At 42.1% G+C, this 24,260-nt stretch overlaps 2 protein-coding genes across 3 annotated transcripts in view; one reads left to right on the top strand and one right to left on the bottom strand.

The window, feature by feature from the left end:
- The window catches only part of SYN3 (synapsin III), a 189,257-nt gene that overhangs the window by 70,109 nt on the left and 94,888 nt on the right, over positions 1-24,260 (top strand). The window lies entirely within an intron of this gene.
- The window catches only part of TIMP3 (TIMP metallopeptidase inhibitor 3), a 37,603-nt gene that overhangs the window by 8,065 nt on the left and 5,278 nt on the right, over positions 1-24,260 (bottom strand). Inside the window, exon 2 of the mRNA XM_048301301.1 lies at positions 3,783-3,865. Within this exon, the coding sequence (XP_048157258.1) occupies positions 3,783-3,865 (83 nt within the window). The remainder of the gene's footprint in view (positions 1-3,782; positions 3,866-24,260) is intronic.

Below are 24,260 nucleotides of genomic sequence, written 5' to 3'. Positions count from 1 at the left end.
TGCCCACAGGGCTATGAGCTACACTAATCATTCCTCTGGGAAGCTGCTCAGGTCCTTCCTACAGGACTGTTACAGTCATCACTTCGAGCATCTTCGGAGCCATCAAGCTCAACATGACTGCCTATGAAGTAGCCAGTGATGCTGAACTGGGGATTGCTTTTCAGCTCCTGGACCTAATTTCCTGTTCACATTACTATTAGGGACACCACTGCCAGGGCTGCTAAAGGAAGCATGCTCAGCCTCTCAAAAAGCACTGCCACTCAGCCCTCAGTGACCCACAGGGATGGCAGCCACTGTCACACCGACTGAACCCATGCTGGGGCAGACAGGGCCTGCCACACCCTCTGATGACTGAACAAAATTCACCAGGACCTCGGTTCTCTTGGAAGGAAAAAGAAAGTTTGGCAAGGGGGAATCTTCTACAGATGCCTGCTGTCAAAACAAAAAAACCAATACCTTGAGCATTATTTTTGGATACACAAAGTGTCTTGGAAGTGCTGTTAGACCAGTCAGAAGAAACCCAACCAAAAAGCTAGCCTGTCTCCTAACTGCTACCCTCAGAGTTCTCCTGTCCCCACAAATGTGTATTTTTGGAAGCATAATAACAGGGAACAAAGTATTAGCAAACATGACATGGTGATGTCTGCTAGTGCTGCTCTATTTCCATCTGTGTCAGCATTCCCCTTAGCAGCCCCCATACTGCCTCAGAAATGCACAGGCAAATCCTGTGGTGGTTCCTGCTGCTTAAGTGACTTCACCCTGTAAAATTGTTCATGATGTTCCTCCCTCTATCCCTCCCATGTGAGGTTGCACTAGATACCAAGAGCTGGGAGTCACACTTTGCCTAACCTTCAGCTACCTAAAATATAGGCAATTCACAGGAATTAGGCATCCTCTCTAGTCAAATGCCAAGAACAGACACCTCCAGAACAACTCAGCCTATCCTAAAACAGCTGTCTACAACTTGTGGGCTGAATGACACTTTGGTGGTTCCTCTCTCTATCCATTGACAATGAAGAGAGCAAGAAAGACTCAACACCTCATTTTAGTCTGTCTAAAATTAAACTAAATTAATCCTACCCCACTTCTTTCCTCTTGGGACTATCACATTTCCCCCCATAGACTCATTTTACAGATAAGCAACAAACCAAGTAAAGTCTCCTTGCTTCTGGCAGCCTGTGCAGGGTGCTGCCATGGTCAACCAGGACTGTGTGTGCTCATGGAGGAGAAATATCTTATCTCCTTGTTTCCTTTGCAGTTTCCTGAAATAGGCTTGGGCCATTCTCAGAATGCACTGCAGGATCACAGAACACATAGGGGTTAGATCAGTCCTGAGCAGATTTATGACACGTGATCTCAAAGTATTCTTATATTATTTGAGAAAGCAGTGGGGAGAGGCAGAGGTTGCTTGGAAAAGCACAAGGCCTCTTCAGACAACAAACCTGAACACTAGAAAGCCTGGCACTGTTCTGTCCCTGTGGGCTGACCTCGTGCTCCAGTTCAGGCCCCAAGCTGGTTTAGTTGTGAAATGCAGCAATGAGTTCAGTGAGGAATGTTACTGAGATCAAGAATCTAACCCGGCAAACTCCAAGCAGCCCGTGAAAGAACTACGGAGATTGTTTTCTGCCCTTTGAGGCTTTCAATGCTTTCCACAGGCAATTCAGCACACACTGATAGACTAAATGGCTTGTTTATTTTTCACCTGCAGGTGCAGAAGGGTTTATGTAGACTGACATGTTAGTTTTATCTTCAGAGTTGTTCCCATGCAGCTGTGCAGAGCCATAGGCCTCCTTTCAGCAGGCGGACAGTCAGCTTTCATTGGAGCAAACAAGGGAGAAATTTGCTGCATCACTCTGAACTCCCCCACTGTATGGATCTAAATCCCTCTTTATACTGAAGTCTCTAAGCTCAGCAGAAAGACAGCAGGGTTTCCAAAGAAGACACTTGGTTTGTTTGTTTGTTTATGAAGAACTATGGCCTCCGGACATTCCAGTCCTACTGAGCACTTTGCTTCAGGTTCCTTCATGCCAAAGGTCACAGTTAAACATCCAGTGCAACATCCCACCAGCCCACCATCTAAGCAGACATAAGGGCAGTTTGACCAACACAAGATTTCCTCTTTAAAATCCCGCTTGGTTTTGTTGGACACATAGCTTCCTAACAAAACACTGTGGAAATGCTCCTGCAGAAAGGCCCTGTGCTGCAGAATAACCCAATGAAAACAGCCAGGACAGGCTCAGGTGTCTTATTTATTTAGAAAAGGGGCAGTGTTATTGTTGGTAAAGGGTAGTACTTAATTTCAGGGACTACCATTATTCTAGATCACTGCTGCACCCTGTTCATGGTCGTATGTTAGACAGGAAGCATCAAACTCTTGGCACGGAGAAGGAGGGAAAGTAATGGTACTGGACAGACCAGGATGAAATCAGAAAGAGAAGGTGATGAAGCCACTGCAGCACGTGGGCACTGAGTAGTTTTGTGAAGCAGGGTACACTTGCAGCGCTGTGAGAGTGACAAAACTGGAGAAGAACAGCATGGAGTGCTGCAAACCTGATGAGGCCAACAAAAGCCATAAAAAACCAAAAAAAGTGGCAGTGTTGTCTCATTACTGCCAATACAACCAGTTGCTTATTTTTCTTTGTAAAAAATATGTATTTCCTTTGGATCTTACAGAGAAATTTTTAAGGTTAAGGAAGTCAGTAAGCCCAGCACCTCACGCCCTCTTACTCGAAGCGCAGGCATTCCTCTCTTGTGGAAGAGCCATGCCAGGACCAGATTTGGCTACGTGCATGGTTTTGTGACAGCTTATGAAACAGGCTTTGCGTCTCCTCCTCCCCGCTTTCGTGCTTAGCTATAAACTGCCTTATAAAGAGAGTTACTGTTACAAGGCAGGCAAGTGACTGGTTTTTTCTGAACCTTTACTTTGTCTAATATGTTTCAGATTTCTGCAGTCTCTGCCAAGCTTTTCCATTCCCTTTCTTTTTTTTTTTTTTTTTTTTCCTAAAGACATGAACCAGTCTTATGACTGGAATGGCATTGCCAAGAAAAACAATCTAGGGCTAATTTTTAGCATTACATAACAAGGGGGCAGTTTAAGAAAAAAAAACAAGTGCAAAGCAGCAGGTTGGGTGCAGTTTGTGCAGCAAAGAACTAGAGCTCTGAAGAAAGGAACCAAAGAAATCAAGCAACTGGTGTGGTTCTACCTCTTTTCATCTCTGAATCAATATTTTACAACACTTCTGAGCTGACAATATTTAAAAGCTACAGTGCTCCGTTTAGCTTTATATAAAGACTTCATTGTATGATTTTCATTTGTTTTGTACATGGAAAAAAATGCTGTAATCCTAACTGGTGGTCACAAAGAAAGCAAGGAAAGAAGAGAAACAAGCATTCTCCCAAGGCTGGCAGACCCCCTACCATAATTTCCTTCTTGGATTTAATGAAAGTGCTGCATGGCAAAGCTGGCATTTCCAGTCCAATACTGTGCATGTTGAACACAAAACATGACTTCAGTACCTAGAGAAGATCATCTGCCATCTTTTACTACCAGAAATTTTAAAATAATGGAAGAATTCAGGTATTCAGCATTGTATGTCAGGAATGACCTCTTCCTGCTCCTTTCCCCACTTCAGGGAAATGTCTACCAATTACTGGTTTCCTTCCATTCAGTATGGCCACTACAAAAAACTGCAGTGCTGATAAGTATGCAAAGTGTTTGTTACTAATGTTAATTAGATTCCTAACCATATATACTAGCCCACGGGAAATGTCTGCAAACATACCTTCATCTGCTTGACCGTGTACCGCATCGTTCCAAATGGTCCATCTTTCATGAGCTTCTTCCCCACCACTTTAGCTCGGATCACTGTCATAAGAGAGGAAAAAACAACAAATTGTAGACAACTTTTCACAACATTAATGTTATACCCCCCACTTAAAAAAAACCCCACAAAATTGTTTAGATAAACTATCCTGTAAAATAAACAAAACTCCAGGTTAACCTTCCTCTCAATTTATTCTAAGCCTCACACACAGTGAAGGCATGTATAATGGGATGCCAAAGCAGGTATTTGTTTAGAGGAATCCAGTTCTGTGTGAAGAATAAGAACAAGCATTATTTGTGGTTAAATCTCAGCGAAATCTGCAGAGCAGACTGTAGCTGGGACCAAGACAGATTAAAATCTTTGCACCAAGCCAGTGGGATGAAGTTTGTAATGCCTTAACTCCCAACATACAGGATGATGTTCAACAGGATACTACTTTTAAATTGTTCTTTGTGGGCCCAATAAAACTTTTCTTTCCCAATAAACACAACAACACAGTACAGTGCACTGGAATATCCCATATCTGGGGACTTCACTACAACTGCCACCTTTGAGGTACCACAAAACTAACAAATGGTCCCTTGAACAAACAGCTGCTGTGCAAAACCAGATTATTCAGCAACCATCAAGTGCCCAGTGAAAGCTGCCAGGCCAGCCAGAAGTCACCTGGAAGACAAAATAAGCTGACCCATCAGATCTTGTGTCCACTGCACTGCATTCCCTCATCAGTGTGTGGTCTGTGCCATAGGCACCTCCACGATACCACAGATGCACCATAGCAATGTCAACTGAGCCCAAGCCCTCATATGTAAGGATTTTGAGGTCCCATAGATAAGGATTTTTTTTAATCTAGTGGGCAGTTTACAGTCAGTGCTTAATGAAGGGTTCTCTTGCTCACCTATTTTTGGGGCATTCCACATACACAAAAAAGAAAATTAAAAAAACTGTTCTATCAATCCTCTTTGAAAAAGTTCTACAACCACCTGCTCATCTCAGTAGAGGAGCAAAGCTTAGGGACAGGGCAGGCATTACCCATTTTAATCCATCACAGAAAACCAACAAAAAGCAGGGAGGCATAGAAGGGAGACAAAGAAGTGGAAGCAGGAAAACAGAATGAGTTATTTGCATTACAGCACTATCTAACAGCAGCAACAAAGTTCAGGCATACGTTTTGCTGACGTATAGGACATTAAACAAGCCTCTTGTTGCGTCGTAGCTTATTTAGGTTTCAAACATCTGTAGAAACCCACCGGAAGAAATGGGAAAAAGAGAAGGCCAAAGTTTTTTTTTACTACCTAGATCCAACTAGGGAGGCAACAAGCTTGTCCTAGCTTTCTGAATAACCAGAAGAACAGATTTAAAGGAACAGATAGGTCTGGTTTTACACACCAGTTCCTGAACCTTGTTCCACGAGGGTGATGTGAAATGAAGACAAATCCACTCTGCTCTGATTTATAACCTGTGCTTCAGCCAGACGTGTCAAAGAAATTTTAAACTAGGTAAGACAGTCCTGGCTTTGATTCAAAGAACCAACAAAACTTTCATTCATTGAGTGTAAAACTTAATTTTTTTTTAAACTTCTATTTCCCAATGGCAGTAAAAGCAGTTTTATTGATTCTTCTGTTTAACAAGTTGTTCTAACTTCAATTTACTCTTATCTTCAATATTTAGTAGCTATATTGAACCGTGCGCTTGAGGACTGCAAATATCTTTAAAGAACTAGCTTCCTCCACCTGCTGACCCCAACCACCACAACCACCAACAAAGCTACAGAAACCAGACTGTACCAAGAGTCAGTGAGAAAGAACACAATTCCTTAAGACTTTTTGAATTCCGGGACAGCTCACTAACACTGGAGTCTATAGCAGAGAGTGTCAAAAGTCTTATCTTCATCTGCTGATACACTGAAATTGAAAAAAACTGGTGCTTGCCCAACACATCTAAAACCAACAAAGAAATCTTTTATCTTATTGACAATGATAAGAAATACACAAAACAGGCAGTATTACAAAATGGTAATGTTTCCAAACCAGAACACAGTTAGCATCTAAGATGACAAGCACATTCTCAGTTGCTGACAAAATACCTAAATAAATTTTTTTTTCATGTATTGCCCTGCTAGCTTGTCACCCCTTTGACTTCTAGTTAGGGTACCACAGCCATTTCAAACAGAAGCTTTGATTTACAACAGCTTCACTAAATATTCAAAATGCGTATCTCCACTAGCACGTGAGAGCATTCCAATTTCAACTAATGATACCCTTGCAAACAAGTAGAAGGGTCTGTAGTTTCCTATTATTGTTCCCCAGTAAAGTTGGAAAAGAACAGCTATCCTAGCAAATTCACTTAGAAAAGCCAGGACAAACCTTAGTGTGAGCTGTCACTTCAAACCTTTTGTCAATGGGTCAAGCCCTCTGTTTTTCAGAGAAGTTGCCTTTATCACCCCAATGGTAACTTTTCTAGCTAAGTTGTTTTCTTTAATGAAGAGCCAGAAGCGAACAAAGAACCCACCCTGCAAATTTTTTCCCATATTAAAGGGAAAATCAAGCTGTTAGCCAAGAAGCAGGGGATATTCCAAGGTAAGTCTATCACCTGTAATCCCATCCCTGAGTATTAGATGCCTCTGAGCCACTGGAGAGAAAAGCTGGATGGGCAGGACTGCTCAGAGGTTGCTGTTGCATGTGCAGCTTCAACCCCCTAAGGCTCCACACACAAGAGCCACTTGCACACCTTGCAAGCGCAGAGCTCCGAGCTGCACATCTGCAGCCACGTGTTTCCCAGTCCCTCTCTTTGCTCCTTCAAAGCACCATTCCCCAGTTATATGGCCACTCTTCACACCTGGCCAGAAAATAAAGACCCTTGCTCCTGACTGAGCAGGGGCCATGCATACTTGTCAGAAGAACTTTTCAGCCTCTGCAAATTATCTGAAATTTACAGCATTTCTGTTGCAAATTCAGTCCATGTTAAGTTAATGAAGCTGACTGTTTACTGCTGCAGACTCCTACTTCGTGAGCAGAATGAGGCAAAAGGTGCTGTGACTGCTCTCCTGAGCTCCTCCCTTCTCCTTGAAACTCTATTACAGTCCTGCTATTACTGATGGGAAACTTTATCCCACACAAGTGGTCACCAAAATAGCTGCATATTTTTAAACCGCAATTCCTTTGAAGCACTGCCTATGAAAATACTCCAAGATGAATGTTTCTCAGTACTTTGGGGTTTCAGGTCGGGTCACTTTGTGGGACTAGAGCAGTTGGCAAGGTCTCATGAGTGATTTGTAATTATTTATGAAAAACTAAATTAGACAAGGATATAAATCTTGATAAGCATGGCAGTCATGCCATGATACAAAGAGGAGAAAACATATGTACTGCTTCTCAACATTTGACATGATTAAAAAATTGAGGGAGAAAACATCCCCTCATGAAAGGAAGGAAACTAGGCATTTAGTTGATACTCTTAAAAAAAAATGAAAATAATAACCTGCTGTGTTTGAGGATTCAAGAAATTCATCTAAGAATGTATCACAAATTATTAATGTATTTACCTCTTTTCCCTGTCTTTTTGTGGTTTTTGTTTGGGTTTTTTTTTAATGTAAACTAGCACGGTAGTTAGGAAAACAGAGATTTGCCAGGACTAGTATAGTGACAGCAGCTACTGATTTGTGTTTCCCTGGCATCCCTAGGGTGGTACAAACTGTCTGCAGGTGCATGTATACACATAAATATGGCAAAAATTGCCTACATATTTTCCAAATGTCACTAGATGAAGTCCTATAAAGGCAAACAAATCAGAATGGGCATAGGAGAAAAAGGACATTTATGACATTTTATTTGCCCATATGCATACATGTCTAACTGAAGTACTCTTTAGCTTATCACTTACTCTGTAGCCATTTTCTCAAGGATTCATAGGGAGAATAGGCCTAAAGGCAAGACCTGAAGCAGAAGAGGACACTGACTTTACATCTGAGATGCAAGAAGGCATTCTTTTCACGAGTCAAGGAGCAGAAAAATAGGGAATGAGAGATGAAGACATGCACTTGGCAAGCTGAGGAAACAACACGGTGAAAAGACTTGTAGCTACCAACCAATTTAATCCAGGCACACAGTAACTACTACATGTATGGTAGCTCTTTCTCCCAGCTGAAAAGCAAAGGCATCAAATGTCCTGGTTCAATCCAGCCCGTGTCCTTTATAGGGGCCAGCCACTAGATGGTGACCCTGTCCCAAATCTTACCTTCCCCTGATGAGAGGGCAGCGGTACAGACCCAGGCTAACACCACCAATCCCAGCTGCTTGCTCAACTGCACCATGAGAACCAGATGCTTTCATGCAAGTGGGCTGGTTGTCATCCATAAACAGCATTTTAAATGGAGGCACACCCTTCAGAGACCAGGATTTGCTCCAAACCCATTTTCCCTCGTGACCAATTACCATGAACAGCTCAGGAGGGTAACAACTGCTACACTTCTTATTATTGTTTCAAGGATTTATTTTACTGGTGTGCAATATGAGTATTTGCAAGTGAGAGCTTTGGCTGAGATGCATTCTCACTGCTTTTAAGTGAGTGAAGGATGTGGAGGACTCATGTTGTTTACTAATGGAGACACACAGGACAAGTTAATCTCCCGGGCCATTCTCTGACATTCAAATAGTGGCTAAATAAAATATATAGGGAGCAGCAACGTGACTGGGAGGCTGAAGAAAAGCTCCTTCTGCCCTGAGGCCACTGGCTACACCAACATTTAAAAACGCTGCTTTAACACCAGACACGTGACATGCCAAGGAGGATGGTGGCCATTTTATTCATCCAAAGACTATACAAGGGCTCACTTCCAAGAGCAATTTACTGAGACCTTTTTACCAGCCTTACTAGCAGCTCTCTCATTTGATCTGCCTCACAGGAATTCCCTTCTGTGCTGGTACATGCTGGAGGGCTCACATCACACAGGGCTAAGGCAGCTGGTATGGTTAAGACTCCTGAGTATACCGAGCACACTACTGAAATATTAATGCCGATTATGGAGGTGTCTCCTAATGTGGTCAAGGCAGGATGCATTTACACACAGATTTTCTAGTACTGGTGCTGCTGGTGCTGCTAAGATGGAATTGCTGTCTCCCTTGCTCGCTCACTCGCTCTCACAAGATGCATTCCTTTTCCCACTCCCCTGGCTGATCTGTTAGCAATTACTACCGACACTCTTGGCTGCCCTAAAACCAGAGGACCATAACTAAAGGTGGATTGTGTCCTTTGAACTGGAAGTATGGCTCAACTGTATGCAGCCTCTTGGGAGGCTCTATTAAACTGTCTGGCGGCTGCAGGCTTCTATGAGCAGCAAGTAGCTGGTGCCTGCTTTAGTAGGGGGAAGAGATAGAAGCCCTTCACCCATTCCTCCACTTCCACAGCAAAGCAGATTGGAGAGGGAAATACAGATTACAGCAGGGGATTTATGAAGAGGGAAAAAACCAGAAGCCTCCAGTCTGTTAGATGATCTGTTAGTACTGAAAGTCACCTCCTCCATAGCCAAAATAGAATTCTTTTACAAATCAGTGTTGAATTTGAAGGCTTCTTGCAAAGCACAAGAAGGCTGAAAAAACACCATAGAGGAGCTTTCTTTTGCCTCATTCCATCATGACCTTCAACCAAAGCCAAAAAAGGCAAAACAAACCTCTTTTGCTTTGTCTTTGAAGAAGTCAAATCCAGCTGTGCTGGTACACAGGATCACCAAAGAACTTCATCAAGGAAGCAAAAAAAGGTAGTGAAGTAAGAGGTTCACTGCTGGATGCCTTCCTTTTATACCCTGACCAACAAACTAGTTCCCATTACTGGCAGTCCAAATCTTGACTTCTTGCCTTTTCAAAGTGCTCCCAGGAATACTAACTGAGAAAGAGCACCTTCTCAACACCATTCACCTCTGCCAGTCAGTTGCCACATAAATATCACATTGTGAAGGACTTGTGTTTACATCAGCAAGTGTGTTGGTAGCTAACAATAAAAGTCTAAGTAAAAACAGGAAAGCGAGACACAGATAACTTTCCTTCCCATGTTCTAACCAGAATTATGACATTTACTGTTGGCCTTTGTTGTACAGATCCAAAAAAACTTTCCCTGTCTGTGGCATGGCAAGCCTTTTTGAAGGCCACCCAAAAAAAAGTGGAAGGCAATTAAATGGGTTTGCCCAGGCCTAAGCTCTGTATAAAACAACTGATCACAATTACACTCGCTAAATATTAACCACATTTCCCATCCCTGCAGTTTTCCTTGCCACTGACAGTCGGCACAACATGCTCTGCTGCTTGATTTCTAACACTGCAAAATAAGGAGTGATACAAATTTTTCATACAAGGCTTTGATTGTGTCACACCTTTCATCACCTCGCAAAGTATAAACTGCTCTAGAAGGGCTTTACTTGGGAGAAAGTTAATCCTCCCAACAAGACCATAAATTAAAGAAACAAGGTTGCATAAAACAAGCAAGCATAACTTGGTTAGTGCTTGTCATTTCACCTGTAGCTTATTAACTGGATACAACCTTTCTGATGGCAGTAGTATCAAGCATTTTTCTCCCTCCTGATATGGTGCACCTCACCCTACGGAAGTTAAAGTACTCTTTGAAATACATTAGAATCAGAGAGAAACAAGAGATCTCTGTTAGACAAATCCTGCAAATTCTCTCCTGGACATTTCTTTCAGGTTCCTCCTATATGCAACTTGGTTAACGACTCTTCAACTGCCCAGCACTGCCCCTGCATTTAACTCCCGATGTTAGCTTCCTTACTTCCCCATCATACACACTGCTGGGGACATAGAGGGAAGACTGAATGGAGAAGGAAGAATGGATGGATCTAAAATGCATTTATATCCATTTAGAATATCCCAGTAGAATCTCTCGGATCCATATGTAGATGTTAGTATGTGTAAAAACTAGCTTCAGGAAATACCTCATGAAAAACACAAAGCTAAAGGAAGAAAAGAAGAAAAAACCCACTGCCTGTTGTTATCGGCTATTACACCTACTAAACTCAGTGAAGCCAGGTAGACATAAGAGATTAGCTAGATCAAGCACAGAGTTGAGTTCCTGGAGTTACATGCATTGCTGGGTTAGTCTCACAGCTTGCATCAATGAAACATTCTAGGTTTGCTATAGATCTAAGCAGAGACACTACAAACTACATAATGAGCATGGCTACAGCATTGAGAACCCTCTGGTAAAATAAAAAGAGAAAACAGTGTCATTCCTGCCAACTAGACATTTCTCTCTCTCCCTTTTGGAGGGCTTTTTTTTCTTTTTAACTTTCCTCCTATATCTTTTAATTAGTCACTGGAAACTGAATTCAGGCTAAAGGCAAAAAGCAGTAGGCAAGAATCAGAGAAAAGGAAGGAAAAATTATAGAAGTGGAGGGAGGGGAAGGGAGTGCCTCATGTACAGAGCACAGCAAAGGCATCTCGCATCTCTCTCCAAGGAGTATTTTCAGCAGAGCGCATTTTGCCTCATTCTGTGTCTCTGACAACTGCCAAAGGCAGAAATGCTTTCAGCCAAGGTTAGCAGTGTTAGAAAGATAGTTGTCAAAACCAACACACAAAAGCACTTCCAAAGCCAGCTTACAACAGTGGATAAAAATAACAAGCATATGACTCAAAGCAATACTCAGCTCAAAACACCTTTTCCGTTTCCTTTTGTCTACATAAGATTGGTGCAACAGAGCAAGATTTAGTTCAGCCCTCTCTTCCAGATCAAGTACTTCTTGACACAGTACATAGAGGACCAGGGAAAGTCAGGCTGAGACAAGGCTTTGGTTTCCCACAGTTCTTTGGAATTGTTCAAAGGAGCCACAGGTCTAAGCTTTCCACTCAGAGAATATGACTGAGCTGATGTGAGACCAATTAGGGGCAAATGGAAACCATATGCGATTTTAATGAAACAAGAAGCTGGTGCACATAACTTACTGCTGCAGGAGCATTTACTGCCTGAAAGGAATGTGCATCTGGCATTGATCGTTTCCCAACCCATCAAGTGAGCAGTAACATGGAAAGCAAATTGGAGCATATGATGAGAGATGAATTGCCTAAAGAGTACAGTTAGGGGAGCAGCCTCTGCAAGGAGAAAACATGTCCTTTGCCTGTGATTTAGTGATGCAGTTGTAAGTGAGGCTGATCTTCCATTTCCACAGATCATGATGATAAACTGCAAGAATGAGTGCTAAAGTGATTAAAATGCATCAAGTGATATTTTTAAGAACCTACTACAATCACAGAAGTCCCATTCTGATTCACATGGAGCAGACTTTTTCTCTCTTGAGGCCATGGGTACTCCTTTAAAAGCAAAGTACTATTGAGACTAAACAAGGGTAATATACAGTCCTCAAATGACATTGCTTTCCAGTGAAAACAAAATGGGTACACAATGAGATTTCAGGTTGAAGAGGCAGTGTAGACACACCCTTTTGAATTTTCTTCTATTTTTTTTACTTACTATTAATTACTCAGGAAGTTTCAGTTCTGCTGAGAAAGGGAAGTCCCCAGTCGGCAAATCTGTAGATAAGTTGCTTTACTGGGCTATGGTCATTTCTTCTGTAGGCTGTTGTGTTGCAAGCTGATACCAGGTTTCAGAACAAACCCACTGTCTACACTAAGCAGCCATGAGATGGCTCACATACATCAAAAGAGGAGGTGAGGGCAGATGCTCTGATCCAGCACTTGACCAGTGAATGCCCAGGGCTTGAACCTGGTAGGTGTTACTTTGCATTTCAAGTAATAATGAGACTTCTGCAAAACCAGACACATAGAACTGGCATGTCTTTTTTCCTTAGTGCTAGACTTCCCCTGGGGTATAACCAGAGTTAACAAGCATCATAAATTCATCAGTGTATTTTTCAAGGATGCAATAGAAAAACTTTTGAACCAAATCTGCCAATTTATTAGTCTTTCATAACCCACTGTGCAATCCACAAACCCACTGGGCACCAGATCCACACAGTTCAACAGGAGGCAGAGGAGGAGGAAAGACAGTCCTGCTAAAGAGAACATCTGGAGGCTGCTCTCATCTATGCATTAGAAATAGGGCATCTCTGACAGCCCATGTAAGCCTTTCAAAAGAGGGATTATCAAAAGCCACAGGCCTGGACACTCCCTGCTTCATCAGGTTACTTGAGAGGACTCTCCTTGCTTCAGCACCTTGCCCATCTGGGATGGGTGCCAGCGTTCTGCGAGGAGGCTGCACTCCACTGATCACATGGTTTATGCTCAATTTTGCACGTAGGAGCTAGAGAGGAAGAACTGTTTGGGAACATGTATAGATTTCAAGGGTACTGGGTGGGCCTGCAAATTCCTTCCTGCATTACAAAACTTGCACTAAACTGACAGGCTAAGCAGCTGTCCACACCACAGAGGTATACATATTTAACCAGGTCAGGCCTACATGTGCTGCTCTGCTGCTCCTATTTGCACTAGGCCTGACAGCACCTAATATTTGGTCTGCCAGACCCTGGAACTAAACCTGCCTTCAAACAATTTCCCCAGTGAAAAGAGTATCTTTGCCCACCATTCTCAAGATGTCATCAATTGTTCTGAAGTTGCCAGCATCTGCAGACTGTTCACATACAGTGGACATGTCCATGACACAGTTCTGGTCACATCATAATGCTTAAGGAATTTACTAATTGCCCATTTTATTAATGTCTGTTATGTAATCACAGTAATTACTACAATGCAGCTGATCTTAGATACATGAAGAATTTTACCCTGGAGTCTGAGCACCACGTAAACCCTTAGGTGTAGCACTCAGATCCTGATTCACTGTTCATTAAAAAGGTAGAAAACCTCCCTGAGTCCTGAATGAGCCTCACATACCACAGTTCCCAGCAGCCTACAGGTCAAGGTCAGGCAATGTGGGCAATCTGCCCACCTATCCAGAACTTTCCAGAAGTCCATGTAGTGCCCTGTCATAACTGCATTCCAAAGCATCATCCCTCATATTTGACCTTAGAAGGTCTGAAGAACTCAGTGTTGATTTGTTGTGTAAATCAGGTTTAAAAAAAAAAAAAAAAAAAAGTGATATGAGACATCTCATGAAAGAGGTAATGAGAAGGCCTGGAATTCTGAAAACATCTACAAGCAACAACTCTTTACATGAGTAACACAAATACTGCACATTGTACATCCTCTGGCCCCGAAGGATTTTCCCGGTGCAGTGACACAGCACTGACTGCAGAAAAGGTAGAGAGCCGATGGCCAGTCACCTTTCTTCTTCAAGCAGTTTGCTCAAACTCCCTGACTGTCCTACTGACAGACTAGCCTAAGGTATTCCATAGAAATTGCAGTGGAGAGAGAAACAGTATAACCATCTCAGTCTTCCACTACCCACACTGCCTTCATACATACTTTCATCAAAATTTCATGTCCATGAACAACCCACTAGACCATAATCAAAATGGATTTCTAGAGGGAGTGTATCATTACCTGGATGTTTATATGCATCCTTGGTGCTGTCAATGACCTATTAATGAGTTATGACTCTTAGCCAGACTTCTGTAAGCACAGAGACTACACTGAATGATTAAGAGTGCCTGTCTACCACCAACTGTTGACTCTTTTTTTGCACAACAAATTATTTATACAAATTAAAGAATAACCCATGTTGTTTTATTCTTAGACAGTATTGGTAAGAAGTGCTTACAACTTTTTAAATGTTTAAATGGAAATGCTCAAGTCTGATCCTATGCATCTGATGGAGATTCACTTAAAGTGAACATACCAATCTCTTATCTCATCTGTGCTACTGGAGTTTGAGAGCTTCTGGAAGAATTCTTACTGAAAACTTCCATAAATTTCCAATTCGAGGGAGGCAAGCTTGCATTCCCATATCACTTCTTAGGTGTCCTTGTAACTTTTTAGAAAAAACCTAAAGGTCACAAGATATGGTTGGATAATCGCTGCCCTGGCGCAGTGATGGCTATTTTTTGAATGCTCTAAGGCCCATTAACTGTTTGGGAGGCAGAAGTTCTCTGGATACTGCAGTGCTGAATGTTTACACAGAAGGGTAATCATTTCCAGGGTATCCCCTGAGCCTGACTGCTTCCTGCCTGTCTAGGTCTCCTCAGACACTGCTGTAACAGGACTATTTTGGCAAGGTAATGAACCACCCTCTCAAGAGCCAGCTTTTCAGGGCTGGAGTTAAGCTTGCACCTGGCACACAGGTGTAAGCTTGTTTAAACATTGACAGGGAGGGAACTAACAGAAATACAAGGGGAAATACCTCGTCTCAGTCCACTGGCAGTGACACAATCACAAAGCAAACTTGTTTGTTCATTAATGCAGCAAATCCAAGGAGAATAGTCCACTGACAAGGACTGGAGCAAACTAAGGAAATCTAGATTTGTCTTGTAAAGGGAATTCTCAGCATTCAGGAAAAGCTAGATTCGTGTTTTAAAGAGAATTCTCAGCATCAGAAAAAGCTAACTATAAACCTCGAAGGACTAATGAACTGGAATCTCTGCCAGCTTGAGAGGTAGTGTGTAACCTGATCAAAATCAGCACTTCCAGAAGGGGAGGCTGTTACTGTTAAGCCATCAGGCATGTATTTGGAAAGGCTTTTTCCTGACAGGGATCATGGCTTTATTTAAGTCACAAATTTCTAAGGAAAATATTGACTTCAGCAAAATTGTTTCCTCATTTTTTTTTCTCAGAAAAAATTCAACCTATTTTGATCCTTCATCAGCAATTCTCTTCAGTTGCACTTGAAGTCTTAATGTTGATGTGAAAGGACACCTTCATTCAAATTGGACATTTTGAATTAATCCTTCAAAACACTAGATTCAGATGCATCTGAATCACTTTTCCCAGAAAATGCCATGCTGAAAACTCCAATACTATCATTTTCCCTCACATTTCAGATGGAATAAATTTCCGCCATTTCAAAATTCTTCATGAAACAGAAATTCTGTTTCAAAAAACTCCTCACCAAGTTTCTAGCATTCTCTTTCATTGTATAAATCAGGTGACAACAACAATCTCTAATAACAGAAGCAAGACTAATTCCATTTTTCTCCTCATTTTTCAGACATGGCAAGTAAATGCATACCAATGACAGCCGCAGGTGCTGAGAACTTGCATAATTTCAAAATGTAAGCCATTATCCCCTATGATCTCAGAGTATCCAAACTAAAATCAGCATTCAAGATCAGTCTCTTAATTCACTGTGCCAATAAAAGTCTGTCAACACTGCAGACTGTAAATGAACATAGACCCACAAGAGCTATTTTTTAAAAGCAACTTAGGATACCACAGACACTAATTTAACGTGTTCCTCAAGTAAAACATTGGCCTGCTGAGTGCTCGTACTTTGAGCCTGCAGGCAAGTCAGAAAGTCAACTCCGTGACAAATGTTTTCCTACTCTCTTTTTCCTTTCTGGCTGTTTCCAACATTTTGAAGCAGTATTGTTTGATTACAGGCTGCTTCCTGAAGCTGCTTCCTTCAACTGCCTGCCGAACCCAGCTGGAATCTTCCTACTGATTTTAACTGGAGTGGGATCAGGCCCTAAATAATTAGTGGAGGAATCCCTTGACTTACAAACTGAACAGCTGTCTTTGGCTTTCCGAAAGAAAAGTTATTCCTGCAGCTGTTTTCCCCTAAGTGCCATATCGCTCTGAACTGCTACAGGACTGGAGGGAGGGGGAGAAGGTGGAATCTTAACAACCCATTAAAAAGGAGTATGGGCCATTGCGCAGCAGCTCTTTCTGTTCGACTCAGAAAGGGTCACTGCTGCCAGGCTCAGACAGCCCTAAGGGCACGGGAAAAGTCGTCTTCTTGTTTTCACATCTCATTCACGCGATGGATAACGAGGGGGAGGGAGGAATCAGATTTTGGGTTAATTAGCACCATGAACAGACAGCTGCATTGTCATTAAAAGTTCAAGAAGTCACCAGGGTCATCACCGAACCGCAAGATGTACACACATGCACACGAGGCACACGTCTAAGCCTGGGCTTTGGCAGCCTTGCTCCGGCTCTGATTGTCCCCTACCCCAGGATACACTTTGAGTCAAGAACACTGAACTGTTGTAGCTCTGAGGAGAAGGCAGAAACATAAAGGTACTCCCTCTGAATAGCAGTTGTTCATCCCCTTGGAACTGCTTAATTTCACACGCAATATACCAGCTAAGAATAGTTACACAGCTTTTTTCCCCTGAGAAAAATCAGAGGTGTGGCTTACCAATGTATAGTTTCATGTTCACTTCTAATACTCTGTGGGATAAGCAGAACCCCAGTTAACAAAACCATGCTGTTGGTGCACACTGTTTCCTTCCACAGCTTCCTTCCACAAGCAAGGAAGCTGGGGAAGTGCAAGTGCACATTAGCAAACTCAGAAATGAGCATGTATAAATAATAATGAAAAGATAAAACCTCTAAAATGTCAAGGACTGCTATTAATAAGATTTGGAACAGTGTTAGCCTCAGAGAGTCACAAGTTGGCTTAAAAACAAAAACAACAAATTATCCAACTATGCAAAACAGCCACAGATTACATTCTCATTGCCTCAGATTGCAGTAACATTTTCTGTTAAGGGATTTTAAGGAAAACACAACAAGACAATTAAGGATTCCCCTGCCACCTTCCAAACAGGGCAGAGAAGAAATATAATCTTGAATAGCTGAAACATTACTGCTTCTGCAGAAAGCAGACTGGCATTGTCTAGTTCTGTTGGCTTTAGCTTTGCTACCTATATATTCCAAAACCAAAATGGATCTGAAACCACCATCATTATAGGGAAATCTCACCAAAATGTAGTTTTGTTTTTCTGGGTAAAAGCATTACAGATCCTGCTTGCTCTTGCTATTACATTGGCAGGCAAACATGCAGCTAGCTCATGAGTGTATAGTTCCATTCAGTGCCTGGTCTTTGGCAAGGGAATTACCCTGGGAATACAGAAACAAGATTTATTTTATTTTATTTTATTTAACACCTGTTGATCCCGGTGTACAATGATTGTCCACATTACTGAATTTCAGTATGTTTATGACAACACAGCACATTGCAGCAACTCTAGCAGAGATGTTCACATGAGGAAAAAAAGTAGAATAAAGAGGTACAGTCCAAAATTCAGTGGGGAAATTACATTCATCAGCATTTTGGTTCTAATTGCCCAAGTTAAGATGAGTACTGCAAGGGAACCAAGTGGGCTAAGCAGTTCATCTTAGAAAATGCCTCTGAATTCTTTCCCTCCCATTCAAGACCTGGATATCTTTTTGAACCAAAACTGCCTTTGCCATATTTTAACAGTGCAACCTAGCGATGCTTCCTCAAAGTACCACCACAGTATTTCAATAACAACTTTTGTCGATCTTTCCTTGTTGGTCCACATATATATTAAGGAGTAGGTGCTGGAAGGAACCCAGCCATGTGCTTGACCTTATGAGGGTTTGATGAACACAGAAGCTGCACAAAAATGTGAACCCCAGGGTGTGCCAAGACAACTACCACCTCAGAATCCTGTTCTGTCCTCTCTCCTTCTTTCTGTCAAAACAGCAATCAGGATGTGAGCAGGCAATGTCAAATTCAGAAGAGAAGAGCTTTGAACAGCACAAAGGACAAAGTTTACGTCAATAGCCCAAGCTGCCATACTGCATAAAGGACAAACAGGAAAGCAGTTTCTGAGACAGGAGGGAAAGAAAGACCCGGTGCTTTCCTTTACCCAGCTCTTCCAACAGCCATTAGTACTAGAGGAAATTGGTGTGAGAGAAGGGCATGCAGAAACAAACACGAGATCTTGCACTGACAGGAAGGAACCTATTGGCTTGAAAACTTTCCGGTACTAGTGAAAGCTTTGTTTCCCATACAGCCAAATACACCAGACAGGTGCGGTCTGATTCTCTCAATCTACACCATTTCTTCAATCAATTTAAACATGCCATTGGAATAAAGGCTGGCAAGGACCTGCTTCCCACCCTGTTGGCCTCCCATTCAAACAGAAAAAGAAGAAACCAGAACACACTGGCAAACTCAAGAGACAGCTGTAATTTAGAATGCATGGGGGAGGTAGATTAGACACTCATCCTGATAAAGAAAAATAGACTCCAGAGTTGAAGTATGACTCTAAAGAGTTTTGGAAGGAACTTAAAACTCCATGGATTGAATCCATCTCTAATAATGAGGAATTAAGATGATAGCCTGAGAAGGGAGCTTTGGGAAAGTCAGAGTATCCCATATTAGGCTTCTGGGAAGCATATTTTATCAGTATCAGGACTCCAGCCTCGCTGGATGATGCAAATGACTCACTACCATAGGTTCTGTTGCAGTGTGTTTGTTCCAAAGTAAAGGTGTTGAAGGCAAAATACTGATAAGGATCACTGGCTATTTACCACCTGAGCTAGCTGAGCTTCTCTCTGAATGCCTTAAAACCTTCCTGTGATAATTTAGGGTCTCTTAAAGTACACCTAGAAGTTCTATCTGATATTATAAAATCTTCTATTTCTGTGCTTCTCTGTAAAGCTGCAAACTGTTACACAGTGGGGGAAAGCAGGACAGCTGCTTAATTCTATTGAAAATATACTGTCTGTAGAGAAGATGGAAAGAGACTTATTGAAGTCTCTTTCTTTATCTTGATCCTCTAAGGAAATAACCAACTAAATCCTTAATCCCCAACCCCTTGAGGAACAAAAAAAAAGGAAAAAATAAAGAAGGGACAGGTGCTGCTCTTCATATTTAAAAAAGTAAAACAAAGAGCTTAAGAACTCATCCTGCCCTCACCCCAGCACAATCCTTTGCAATACTGAAGTTCTTGCACAGGAACTGCAGCTCTTGTCTTCCCACACTTCTCTGGGTTTGTGATTTTTGCCCTGCAGGATGCTAAGGGAGGGCTGGGTATTTTGTGGCTATTGAAGTATTGTACATGATGGCTATTAAAGTGCCCCAGGGATCACTTTGCTCTTTTATTTCCTCTTGGACTGATCCACCTCGCCAAAGCATTTAAGATATTCAGTATTGCAAGTGCTATACTTTTGCATGCAGTGTGGTCTCTCAACTAGTTCCATCTTTTCCCCACCCTACATTCTCCCAAATACCAGAATTCTTTCAGCTGTCAGCTCTGCACCATATGTAGCACATTATCTATTGGAAGAAATAATTTCCTTAGAAACAGACCCATATATCCTAATCCAGAGGTGAGCATGATAAACAGGGAGGATGTTTCACTCTCCCAGAAATTTAAAGCAGGGGACCCAGCAATCTCACACTTCACAGAGTAAAGCAGAGGACCCAGCAGTCAGTCACTTCACAAGAGCTGGTCTAAAAGCTCTTTCATACTGTCACCTCAGATCCCTTTTATCTGCAATGTGCATTTCTCTGGACCTATGAAAGGCAGGCAGGATATTTATAGCAGCATCAGAGGAGGCAGGAAGTAGGGAACTGGGGTGGGTGATTGGAAAGGGTATAAAGGGCTTGGAGCACAGGGGTCAGCCTGGAACTCCATCCCCCAAAAGAACAGAGCTGAAGGAGAAGTGTCTGGGGAATAGTTGGTTTTCCACTGATGTCCCCTGGCTCACTCCTCCTGTACCTGCTCCCTTTCCAACACCAGCCATTTCCTGTCTTTCAAAGTTAAGTGGAAGTTTTCCATTCCGTGGTTTTCCGGTCTTGGTACAAGCAAGAACATTTTTCCCTTACATTTTAACTGTTTGGAGACCAACAACAAAACCTACTCGCTGGAGGGAGAGCTTCCTATTTACAGCTGATCCATGAAATTTGAGAGGGCTGATTAAACAGCAGAGGAGCAAGATCTTTGCTTGTTCGTGTATTCACTGAGCATGAGAGATTGAACTTGTTGTCTGAACAAATGCTCCAGTGCCCCTCTATAGAAAATTAACAGACTAACATAATGCCAGCAGGCCTCCCTGCTGACTTCACTGCAGTAACACCCAATACTGAGGGAAACATGGAGAAAAGGAAACAGATGTTGAAGTCTCCATACTGTAATTACAATGCAGCATGAGGGAGTTAAAATTCAAGTCCTTCATTCTAGGCCAGCAGGAGCCTGGGTCATTTTGAATATAGCCCTGTGAAACAGAAGTACTCCTATTTCCTATGTGCTGTTGTGTGACTTTTTTTTTAAATGAATCAGTGGGGAGCAAGAACTAATAATGTGTTACCTTCATGCTGTCACACCTGGTGTAGCCATTGCTACCTGCTCAAGTTTTGTGCAAAGTTGGTACAATTTATAGCTGCTTTGCCAAAGTACCACTGATCATGAAGGCCAGCAGAAAGCTGGGCCTTTTTATGTCAAAACTGAGGAATTAAGAAAGGAAGAATCTATGAAGTCTCTTTTTCTTCCTTGGGCCCTTTAACATACCTTTTTTTACCTCCCCAGTAAACTGGTTCTAAACTCTGATGAACCAGCAGGATTACAGAGCTCTGACACTTTAGAAACAGACAGGTAGCTAAGGAAGATTGTAGGCATTTTTATTAGTGTGTATGTTGCCTGGGATCAGTAACAATTTGTTGAACAATATGCACACCCTCCTTTGATCTCCTGAAGAGGTTACTACTTCAGGTATCTCAAAAGTACCTTTAGACAGCATGTTATATATGACAGCATGTTATATATGGCTTCATTTCATTTGCTTCTCCTGCTGCTCAGTGTGAATCATTTTCCAGCTAAGCAGTATTTTCCTTATAACTCACCTGGCAAAATCAAAGACCAAGCCCTGCACACACACCCATACAACCTGCATTTCTTGAAGGGCTATTTGAAGGAACTTTGCATTCATCTGAATGGAGGAAGACAACAGCTTGGCTGGAGTCCAGATAGACTAAAGGGTATGTGCTCTGTCCGTGGCCACTCCACACAGCCAGGTTTTTTCAAAGCCTAAGCCTTGATTGCCAGTCAGAAATAAACATGTTACAGGCTGTTAGAGATCAGTCAATAGAACATCAGATCGTTTTATGTGGGTTCTCCTACTTAAGTGTTCCCTGAAGCCCAAGTATATACTTACTCTCCTGGATGGATAATTTCCACCTTAGGCATGTCCCACATAGTTCCCATAGCTCCAGATGGGGTGGCCTGCCATGTGTCACAGCTAGTGACTCCTCCTAGCTTGACCAGCCTGTACTAGTTCTTCACTGCAGCTCCCACACTGCACCTCCACTTTCTCCAGGAATCCTTCTCTCCTCATTATACTCTGAGATAGTCTCTGGAGGGCCTTTGCCACTCCTGCAGCTCCTAAATACCTTCTCCTGTTTCCACTGGGCCTATTGCTGTGGCCATTCTCTTCCCCAACCTGTAATAATGACAGAAGTTTTCAAAGCTGAGCCTGCTGACACAGACCTCTAGTTCCCCACAGCCCAAGACCATACCCCTAAGTCGACAATGGCCTCCCCACTCCCCAAGCACTGCTCTCTGCTGGTTCTTGGCACATTTCTGCCCAAGGAGGGACACCCCAAACCACCTCCTTTCTTCCTAAAGTAAAAATGAGATTCTAAATCACAGGCAAACTGCAGCTGATTTTTACAAGGCTTGATATAATTTTTTGTACATGCACCTCTCGCTATTTAACTTGAGTTTTATTGTCTGTATACTGTTTCTAAGGGCTCAAATAGCCCTTTAGAAAGGTCTTACATAAACACTAACAGGAATTTGGACTATTCATAGTCAACATTAATTTTAGCACCACGCAACTCAAGAGACTTCTGACTTGCTTCCAGAAGACTCCCACAATCTTTTCTAGCAGGCAGAAATTTTGGATAAATAAAGTAATCAGGGTTATGTGAAATTACTTGCATTTTTATGTTATTAGACACTGTCAGTTAATGCACTACATCTTCAGTCTGGTCACTCCAGAGAACTACTTCACATTACAGTAGAATGTTAACTTTGTTTTGACAATAGCTTTTCAGCTCTCTAGTGTTTGTAACATTCCTCTTAGAAACCTGAAACGATCAAGTCAAATCCAACCCTGATACAAGGTGGTGAAATACTGGTGAGACAAGTGGCAATGCACCTGCCTTACACAGAGCATGAGGCTTATGAGGCAGGTTCAGTACTTCCTCTCCATATTCATTACTAGGGCAGATTTTAGATCTTGTATAAGAGGGTGTAAATCCATTTAACCCACCTTGGTCTCATTTACCTCAGGTCCAGCACCAGCCTAATACTTTCAAATAGGAGAACTTGAAGTTCACATTGGTTAACATTCTTTTCTCAAGCTATTCCAAAGCAGACCCAGTTTAGCCCTAGTTTTAAATAAGGCCCTAGGCCACTATGGGCAAATAGCACTGGTAGTCATGTCACTGGTGGGCAGAGAAGTGATAAAGCCCCAGCAGTGTGCATCCCTCCCATGAGCTCTGAGTACTTCTACACAGAAGGTTACCAAATAGGTTGACCTTCAGCTGAGCAATTTGCAAAGTGTTCAGTGCCACAAAGCTGAGGAAAAGTTGAAACAGTCTTGCAATAGTTTCAAATGTAGTCAGCTGCTCTGATCAGCCTTGTCTCAGAGAAGTCTATGTAAGGACAGTTAACTTAAAGAGTAGTAACAGTCCAATAAAGTTCTGCCAGTAAAATTTCAAGTGTCACATGTGGATGTTCTTCAGAGGTTTAGATGAGCTACTGTAGGCCTTTAATGAACTCTGCATTTACTTAACTAATTGGTGCTTGAAAGCGCAATTTTCCTCTCATCTTCTACACTACTATCATTTTACCAGTATAATTTAATTTCAATTTATATTATCATGAAAGACAGAATCATACCCTGAAAGTCTAGAGCAATAAGCAGGACATTAGAGCAAAAGCCTCTTCATCTTGAAATGAAAAAAAAAAAAGCCATAATTATAGGGAAACTCAAACACACGCACTGCTGACATTGTTAGGATTGAAAGTAAGTTCCTTAGCTTAGTCAGTCTGGTTCAGAGCTGGCAAACACAGCATGCCTGGTCTTGCCTGTTAACTCAAACCAAGCTGTCCTTTCAGGTTTACCCATTCTTACAAACTCCCAGACAGCATCTGGTGGAAGTTTCCTTTAATTCCAAGACCTCCTGCCCAGACCAAATGGGCTCCTTCTGTGATGCATGCTTGGTTGGGGTACATAAGAGCACCACATGGTATTGGAGCTGTGAGGAAAGAGAAGTATGATCTTAGACAGCATTGTTACATCATAAAACTAAGTTTCCATCTTAATGGTTTTAACATCCAACTTAGGGCAAGGTGACTCAATGAGTGCTCCTACTAAAAATTCTTGGCCCCACCCACCCTGGCTGGGATTGCACTTGAGTACAGAGATCCATTTCATCAGACGCAACTCAGTTGCCATATCCAAGAAACTCGGAAAGTGCAGGACTAACTGTATTAGTGTCTTGGAATGAGGGAAGTCCACTGATGAAGATGAGAATGAATTTGTCACCCTGTGCCACTTCTCCTATGGTCAAACAATCAAATCTGCTCATCCTGAAAAAGCA

This window comes from Corvus hawaiiensis, chromosome 4 (assembly GCF_020740725.1).
Source record: "Corvus hawaiiensis isolate bCorHaw1 chromosome 4, bCorHaw1.pri.cur, whole genome shotgun sequence".
Taxonomy (NCBI): domain Eukaryota; kingdom Metazoa; phylum Chordata; class Aves; order Passeriformes; family Corvidae; genus Corvus; species Corvus hawaiiensis.
The sequence above is the reverse complement of the archived record's forward strand: the minus strand, read 5'-3'. Positions and strand labels throughout refer to the sequence as shown.